General features: G+C 57.5%; 1 protein-coding gene across 12 annotated transcripts in view; it reads right to left on the minus strand.

Annotated features, from left to right (window-relative positions):
- Window positions 1-8,758, minus strand: part of MROH1 (maestro heat like repeat family member 1) — a 55,062-nt gene that overhangs the window by 36,236 nt on the left and 10,068 nt on the right. For 7 of the 12 annotated variants that reach the window (XM_019630281.1, XM_019630285.1, XM_019630276.1 and 4 more), the window contains 9 exons: window positions 5,960-6,091; window positions 5,376-5,538; window positions 5,077-5,175; window positions 4,460-4,611; window positions 3,857-3,997; window positions 3,576-3,668; window positions 2,077-2,271; window positions 499-577; window positions 201-314 (listed from right to left, as the gene is read on the minus strand). In XM_019630281.1, the coding sequence (XP_019485826.1) occupies window positions 201-314; window positions 499-577; window positions 2,077-2,271; window positions 3,576-3,668; window positions 3,857-3,997; window positions 4,460-4,611; window positions 5,077-5,175; window positions 5,376-5,538; window positions 5,960-6,091 (1,168 nt within the window). Of the gene's footprint in view, window positions 1-200; window positions 315-498; window positions 578-2,076; window positions 3,523-3,575; window positions 3,669-3,856; window positions 3,998-4,459; window positions 4,612-5,076; window positions 5,176-5,375; window positions 5,539-5,959; window positions 6,092-7,092; window positions 7,382-8,758 lie in introns of those variants that run through there. The other 5 variants (XM_019630287.1, XM_019630286.1, XM_019630284.1 and 2 more) reach the window with 3 other exon arrangements.

Raw genomic sequence — 8,758 nt, forward strand, 5'->3', positions numbered from 1 at the left:
ACAAAAGGACAGCAACTTGTCTGTTCCCCTTCCCCCAATTCCCCAGTGCTGTTCCCATCCCCCAATTCCCCAATAAAAATCTTTAAAAAAAAAAAGTTTGCAGTTTTGCAAGACAGGGTTGGGAAGCATTTTTTTAAAAGCCTTCAAAGTAAGATGTTCCTTTTCAGACAAGGTGGCCAGTAGCTGCCCTAGTCACTCACCAGCCGAGTTGATGATGTGCCTCAGCACCTGCAGGGTGCCCACGCGGGTCCTCTCGCTGCCAGAGTCCAGCTTGGGCAGCAGGAAGGCCAGCAGGCGGTCGGGCGAGCAGGACGCTGCAGGGCGAGCACACGTCACAAGCGGTAAGGATCGTCCCAGTTCCCCTCTGCCTGCGCCCCCAAACCGGCTGGGGAGAGCACTTGCTCGGGACTCAGGGCACCACACGAGGCCCAGGCAGAGCTGGACCATGAAGGCCGGTCACCCCCAACCCTCCGAGGCTCTGTGCCATTGGCCGCTTACCCAACTCGGTGAAGCAGCGGAGCACCTCCTTCTGGTTGTTCACCACCAGGGGGCTGGCCGACTCCACAGGCACACAGATCTGCTCCAGGGGACGGGATGGATGGGGCAGAGGCAGGTCAGGGGGCAGGGACAGGTCAGGAGACAGGGGCAGCTCAGGGGCTCACACACACAGAGTCTTCGCCTGGCCCTCCTGCCCCAGCCAGAACAATCTCCCTTATCAGAACGGAGACACCTGCCATGTCCCTGGCACCCACTCGTGGGCACAGGCTGGTATCCAGTCCCCTTTGGGACACAGAAAGCCTGGAGCTCAAGACACCTACAGTCTTCAAAATTGTGGGAGAAAGTTGCACTAGTAAAAAAAACAAAACGGTGCATCTCTGGGCTCCACTGCACCTCAGCGGGTGGCACCTCAGCCACCCAAACACACTCCTGAGGAACCTCTGGGTGGCATCCCTGTCCCCGCTCATCCCTGAGGGTCACAGCAAAGGACGCCAGCAGCCCCTGCACAAAGGGCCCCAGGCAGTTCCTCAGGGAGCCCATCTTGTGAGCCAGCAGAGGTGACGACGGTGCAGGGCAAGTACCCGGGGCCTTGGGCCTGCCCAGCCTGGACGCGGCAGCTCTCAGGGGAGGGCGGATGGCCCAGGGCTCTGCTCCAGCATCTCAGGCAGCTCCTTGCTGCTACCTATGTAAAGGCCTCATCTGGTCAGAAAGGCACCGCACCCTCCCTCCTGCTCTCCTGAAACCTCTCGCTCTGGGGAGCCAGTGCCGTGTCACGAGGACACTCGAGCAGCCCTGGAGAGCCACATGGCAAGGGACCAAGGCCTCCTGCCCACAGCCATGGGAGGAGCTGCGTGGGAGCAGAGCCCCCAGCCCAGCAGAGCCTTCAGATGGTGTGAGACCCCGGCCAGAGGTACCAGCCGGCTGCCCCGGGCTCCGGCCCAGGGCAACTGCAAGGTCACTATGTTTAAGGTGCGAGGTCTTGCAGCGGTTGGTTACACAGCAACAGACAGCTAATGCAAATGGGGAGATGGGGAGTAGTCTGGAAAAAAGGTAAATCAGGTCCTCACTCACTGCTCCCTAAGATAGATTCCAGGCGCATTAAACAATAAAAGTTTAGGAGCAATGGAGGAATCTGAACAATAGCTGTGGAATTTGAAAGGTTTTCCTGAGGATAACAAAAGCTGAGCTACAAGAAAAAAATGATGGTGTAAAAATTAAATAAATTCGCATGGCAAAAAAATATCATAAACAGAGCCAAAAAATGAAATACGAAGTAGGAACACATATGTACACATATGTGATACAAGACTAAATAAATAACTGCTACAGATCAATAAGCAAAACCTAAAACCAGCAGAAAAATAAAGGACATGAACGGACAGCTCACAGAGAAGGAAAGAGCACGTTTTTTCTGCCTCCTCAGCTTTCACGCATTTCTATTTCCCTGTAAGCCCATTCCACACTTGCACCCCCTGTATCTTGTGCTCCACACATGTGCTGTCTCACACCGTCACTTTATATTAAGTAAGTGACGCCGTGCGCCAGCTCGCATCTTGCTCGTCATACTTCAGAGCTTACTCTTTCTCCAGGGAGACCCCAGGCATTCTTGGTGAGGCTCCCTCCCAGCTCCTTCCTGGCACGCTTCTGTTGCTGGTGGAAGCGGTACGTGTGGGTGCCTTGCCGGTGGCTGCGGTGGTGTAGCAAGGTGCTGCTTTGTGTGGGCCGGTCTGCGACTGGCGTCCTTGCTGAACTTGCTTCATTCTCATATGGGTACTGACTCAGTTGGGACACCAGTGGATTTCAGGATGACGACTCAATCACCCACAACACAAACACCACTGACTGCTTACAAGGGACGGGTGCTATTCTGGGTGTCATAGCAGTGAATGAAACAGACAAAACTCCGCCTCACACACAGTCCATCCTAGCAGGGAGGCAACGGTCAGCTACTGACCACAGCGGACCCTTGAGCAATGCGGGCTTAGGGGTGCCGACTCCCAGGCAGTCAAAAACACACACACGACTTTTGACTCCTCCAGAAGGTAACTACTGTTGACTGAGAAGTCTTATTGATAACAAACAGCTGATTATCACATATTTTCTATGTATATGTTTTATGCTTAAAATAAAGTCAGCTGGAGAAAAGACAGTGTTAATAAAATCATAAGGAAGAGAATATACATTTACAGTAGTTACCAAAAAAACCGCAAATAAGTGGACCCGCGCGGTTCAGACCACATTGTTCAAGGGTCCCCTGTACAATAAAAGGAGATAAGTGCCACAGAGGAAAACCGGCAGGAACCGGGGCCAGGAAGGAGGGTGGCTGGGAGGTGAGGCAACTATGACAGACAGCCTGCCTGTCTCCCGCGCCTCACGCCTCCCTAATGGTTTCTCTCCTCATAGAGTTGGCTTTGGATCCCATTAACAGTGTGTGTGTGGGGGGCGTGGATTCTTCCTGCCCTGAAGGGACTATACTTGTTGCCCCACTCATCATGATGTATGCTAAGGGATTGGGATATAAACTTTACCAAGTTAAAGAAATTCCTCTCTAATCCTAGTTGCTAAGAGTTTTAATGATAAAATGGGGTCGAACTTCATCTAAAGCTTTTTCTGCATCCATTGAGATCAGAAGATATCTTCCCTGATCTATTTCTGTGTGACACAGGAGCCCTTGCCACCCTCCACGAGTCCCATGACCTCCACGCCTCTTATCTGCCCTGAGGGGCGGGCCCTGCACAGCTGATGGGCCTCGCTGCCCCCCGTCCTCCCTGCACCCCTGCTTCGCCCCACTCAGTCCTTGGGGACCCACACCCAGGCAAATGCTCCCAGCCCATCTCAGGCCATCACTCCTGCCACCTCTTTGCTAGGGTCTCCACTGTCACACTGCATGTGCCAGTGTTGAGCAGATGACAATGTAGTTGTGTCTGCGACAGCTGCACTCACCCCGATTCTAGCTCCCTGCACCCCTCAGCCGGCACCTTCACAGGGAGGGAGGCCCCCGCCGCAGGGCACTGTAACGTGCTCCGTGACCTCACCCCCCGGCATGCCCCTAACCCCCACTCCTGCCCCCAGCCCACCTGAGTGTGCAGCGCAGCCAGGAGAGAGTCGAGCTGGACCTCCAGTGTGCGGCTGCCCACGCTCACAGCAGCCTCCAGGATCTGGCCCAGGCTCTGTTGGGCAGAGGAGCCCTTAGTGCCCCCTGAAGCCTCAGCCCCAGCTTACTTCTGTCTCCAGAACTCAGAGGGGAGGGCAGGGGTTGGGAAAAAGGACACTGGGCGAGGGCCAGGCAGGGCACTGGGGAGAAGCCTGGCCGGTCCCCACCCACCACTGAATCTGAACGGCAGTGCTCAGACCGGACCTTGGACACGTGGCAGGTCTCGGCGTGCTTTTTGTAGAGGGTGGTGATGCCGGGCAGCAGCTTGGGGAGCTGCTCCTCCAGTTTCTCGCTGGGCAGCAAGTGGCTAATGGGCCCCAGGGCCTCCACCACGGCGAGCCGGAGCTGAGAGGGCACAGCGACATAAACCAGGGCTCACATCCACACGGGACAGAGAAGCCAAGAGCCCATCCACTGAGAAACCAGGGCCATACGGGGGCAAACCCAGGGTACCACGTGACCAAGGGTGCTAAAGGGACCAGGCCTGTGCTGTCATCACACCTCAGCCCTCCACCAGGCAGCCCAAGGCCCCAGGCAGAGTGAGGTGGGGGTAGAAGGGGTGTTCCATGGCAACTGGGGCTCAGAAACAAGCTGCAGGCACTCTGTGGACCCGCAGGTGAGACCTTGCACAGGGCACTTCCACTGCAACAAGACCCACAATCCTGAGTGCAGGGCACCGGGAGGGGGCATGTGTAGACAGATGGTTCTATCCCCCTCCCCACAGAACAGAAGAGGCCCAGGAGATGGAAGGGACCTGTGGCGGGCGGCTGGGGGTGGGAGAGGGCGGCAAGCAAGGTGGTGCCATACCTTGGCCTCACGGCTTGGCAGCCATTGGTGAAAGAGGATGTCGTAGGCGCTGGAGATGTCAGAGGCGAAGGCGTCCTTCCTGACCGTGGGGTCTGGGGCCTGGTCCAGGTTGGCCAGGTACTCAAGTGTGCTCTCACTGAAGTGCTGCAGGGCTGTGGTGAGCCGGGCGGCAAGCAGCCCAGGTTTCAGCACCTGCCCTGCAGGTTATACCTTCTCCACCCACAGCCTGCAAGACCCCCTGGTACACTGGCCAAGCCAGGACTCCAGGACTGCATTGTAGTGTCCCCACAAGTTCACATGCTTCCCAGGACCTCAGCATGTGGCCCTTTTGGAAATAGGCTCTTTGCAGATTTCATTGTTAAGATGTGGTCCTAGCGGGGAGGTGGGCTCCAGTGCAACGGGACTATCCTCACAAGACACACAGACACAGGGAGAAGACGGCCGAGTGACAACGGAGGCAGAGGCTGGAGTGACGTGCTCTGCAGTCACCCTCCCTCTACCTGTCACACTTTCTCGTAGCCTAAAGGACCCATGCCCCCCACAAAGGGGCACTGGAGACAGAAGGCCGAGAAGTGGGCAGGCAGTGCCCAGCTCTGCCCAAGGGGACCCCGACTTACCATAGCAGAACACCCCCCTCATGGTGTCGTGCTTGGCCGCAGCCAGCATGGGCAGCATGGTGCCAAGGATGGACGTCAGGAAGGGCACCGTGCCGAACACTGCAAAGGGGGCGCGTCACAGAGGCCCTGCTGTCCCCGTTCCCCCGCTTTCCCACGCCTGTGCCCCCGGGAGAGGCAGGGATACCCCACTGGCATGGCAGCAGGACCTTGAGCGCTGTGTGATCAGCCCGGGGTAGGGGCAAGGCTGCCGAGACACAGGCGCCCAGGACGGTCAGGGTTAAGGCCAAGCCACCACCTACCATTGGACACAGAGAGGTTGGCCAAGGTCCGCACCACAAAGTAGTGTGGCAGGACCCCGGGCTGGAGCCCGTGCAGCAGCTCCTCCATCACCATGCTGATGAAGCGCCTCCCCACGGCCACCAGGACATCGCTGGCAGCCTGCTGCCAGTCACAGACCAAGTCCTGCACCGAGGAAAGTGGGAATTGACGCTCTGACCAAGGGGAGCGGGCAGGAGCGCGCCCTGGGGTCGCCCGAGAGGCAAGCATGAGACACCGCCTCTAAGGAAAAGCGGCTTGCTTTTGGGCTCCCCAGCGAGCGCCTGTCAGAGACCTCCAGCCCCACCCCCACCCCCAGGCTGCTGCCCCTCCACCAAGGGGGAAGGACAATGTCCCCCAGACACAGGACGCGGGCCCTACATTTACCCTGAAAGGTCAGGAACTCTCTCTGCTTCAGTCTCCTCTGAAATGACAGGTGGCCCTCCCCGCCCAGGAGGGCAGTCGGAGGGCAGGATGGAGGGCTGACCCCGGGCAGCAGACATGAGCCCACGTCCTCACGCGCTGGGGTGGGCAGGACAGTGAGGGGGCTCGGCTGGCACCTGCGTACCTTCACCTTGGTCATCTCGCTGGAGGCCAAGAGGATGACAGCCCTGGCCATGTCCTTGTCCAGCTCGCTGATGTGACTGCTCACGACTGTCTGCATGGCCCTCAGGATCATCGCCCGGTGTGGGTGTGCCAGCTGAGGAGGAGAGCCATGGGGGAAGGGCCCAGGAGGTGAGCTAAGGCCCAGGCACCCTGCCAGTGCCTCGCGCATCTCCTACAGAGACACTCAAAACAAAATCTCCCTTCTGTGCCCCAACACTGGAGGAGAGGGGCATGTCTGAGCATCCTGCGTGGCCCTGGGGACCCATTTAGTGCCTCACACAGAGATGGCCCCAGGGCGTGGGTGCGGGACAGACGGTTTTCAGAAGGGCCGAGCACCATCTGTGCAGACCAATGACGAGCAAACGGTAAGCCAGTGGGCTTCTGATCTCCCCGTATGGCCAGCAGCTCCTGTCAGGGGACGCCCCCCACCCTGCTCTGCCCTCCCTCCTCCCAGGAGGAGCCCACCCTGTCCCCAGCTAAGCAGTCCTGTCACGACATAGTTCTCTGCAAATAGGACTTGCTGATGGGACTGAGACTGGACGTGTCTAAGACCGCCAGGCCAGGCAGGTGCAACTGGCGGAGCAGCTGGCGGAGCAGCAGAGGTGCCCCAGCACCCAAGGTGGCAGAAGTCTCCAGAAGCCGATGTCTACAAAGCATCACACATGTCTCAAACACGGCTCTGACAAGTGGACAGGGCTGCGTAACTTTCTCCTGTCGCCCCACATCCGTTGGGAAACAGATGCAGCCCAGTGAAGTGGTTACGATGAGACACGAGTGAGTGGGGAAGTGGAAGGGGCGGGGTGGGAGGGGCGGTACAGGGGAGGTGCCAGGGAGGGGCAACACCCCACAGGATACAACTTCCAACCTAACACACATTTACTCTAAACATACTGGCGTGAAGGAAAACCTTTTTTTTTAAGTGGGTTAAAGAGACTGAAAAGACTAGAAACGGAGCAAAATCATAAATGAACTAGAAAACGAGAGGCAATGAAGCACACATAAATTTTGCTGTGAATTACTAACAATGACAGGTATTCTTTGGCCATTTCCTCAAACAGCAAGGGCTGCCCCCGAGCTTCTCTAACAGACACTGACCTCGGCGTGCCGTGGTGACACCCAGCACATGAACCGATGCTCATGCAGCTGAGAACCGCGGCACACACGCACAGCCGGCCCACATGAGTGGGCGTGCTCCTCCCCACCAAGTCCACGCACAGCGCATCTCATGTCAAAGTCCCAACAGGCCGTCCTGGTGTTCCCATCAAACGGAAAAGGCCCAGGGCAGGACACCGAGACCCTCGGACACGACAGGTCACAAAGCCGCAGGACAATCAGCTCAGCAACCACTCAGACAGACTGGGCTACTTCCGCCAGGAGATGGCAGCTGACAGATGAGAGAGCAATACAACTCATATTCTATGGAAATCCCTTCTTACATGTCAAAATGTCAAATTGAACAAAAAGAAAATGGCCTCCTGAGACTGCAAAAGTGTCTTCCCTATCCAGGAACAGGCCTAAACCAGGCACTGAGGAAAACCAAAAATGGTGCAAGTTATTCAGACTCGGGGAGCTAACAAGCTCACAGACCCAGCAGCCGCAGGGGTCCTGGGAGGAGAGAGCTGGCCACGCTTGTGCCAGGTCAGCGCTGACACCCTGATGGGCTCGGAACAGTGTCCCCTTATCCGCAGTTTCACTTCTCAGTTTCCATGATCCGTAGTCAACTACGGATGGAAAATATTAAACAGAAAGTTCCGGGAACAAACAGTTCATAAGCTTTACATACATATATATATTTTTTAGCTGAGCCATTCTGCCACCTCTTGGCAGCTCAGCGGCAGCTCAGCTCGGGCCGTGAATCGAACCAGCGACCCTGTTGCTCAGACTCACACTCTTGAGTGAGCTCTTAACCGACTGAGCCACTCGGCCGGCCCTCATAAGCTTTAAATTAAGCCCATCGTGAGCAGTGTGACAATTCATCCTGCCCCAAACGTGGTTCATCCCTGTGTCCAGCGTCTCCTCACTGCAGATGCTCCCACACCTGTCACCAGTAGCTGCCTCGGTTATCAGATCGGCTGTCTGGTGTCACTGTGCTTGTGTTCAGTCACCCTTATTTACTTAATAATGGCCCCAAAGCACAAGGGCAGTGATGCTGGCGCTTCGGAGAAAGGGGTGCTCACGCAGAGAGAGCGCAGCACGGACAGGGCCCGGGGCAGCCAGGCTTCAGGCATCCACTGGGGGTCCTGGAACGTATCTCCCGCGGATAAGGGGGTACACTGTACAGCCAACAGGGAGTCCTTAGAGCCTGTCACACCTCTGCCAGGTCAGCAAAGTCTATGAGGGCAGGACGGGAAGGCCCTGGCCTCCTCCAGCAGCCCTTCTCTGGAGGATGGCAGATGTGCCACCTCCCACCCCTCCTCTCCCTTGGCGGCGAGAGCACAGACCCTGGCAGGAAGAGCCCTCCAGTCAGCAGCCAGGGAGTGAAAGGGGATGGCGACACTGGGCCTCGGTTCGCCAGCAGCAGGATGCTTCAGTGCTGACCAGCCAGTCCCCCCAGACGGGACCAGCCACAAGCCACAAGACAAGGCGTGTTATCTGTCCTGGGATAGCCCGGCCTAAAGGGGGCTTAGACTCCCAGTACGGCTTTCTGCCCACAGTGCCTGATGTGCTCGACCGGTCAGGCCCATCCAGCCCTGGTCCACAGTTCCACCCAGCAGAGCCCGCCCCCTGTAGGACTCACAGGCCCCACCCCCACCCCGCAGCC

This window comes from Hipposideros armiger, unplaced genomic scaffold (assembly GCF_001890085.2).
Source record: "Hipposideros armiger isolate ML-2016 unplaced genomic scaffold, ASM189008v1 scaffold_897, whole genome shotgun sequence".
Taxonomy (NCBI): domain Eukaryota; kingdom Metazoa; phylum Chordata; class Mammalia; order Chiroptera; family Hipposideridae; genus Hipposideros; species Hipposideros armiger.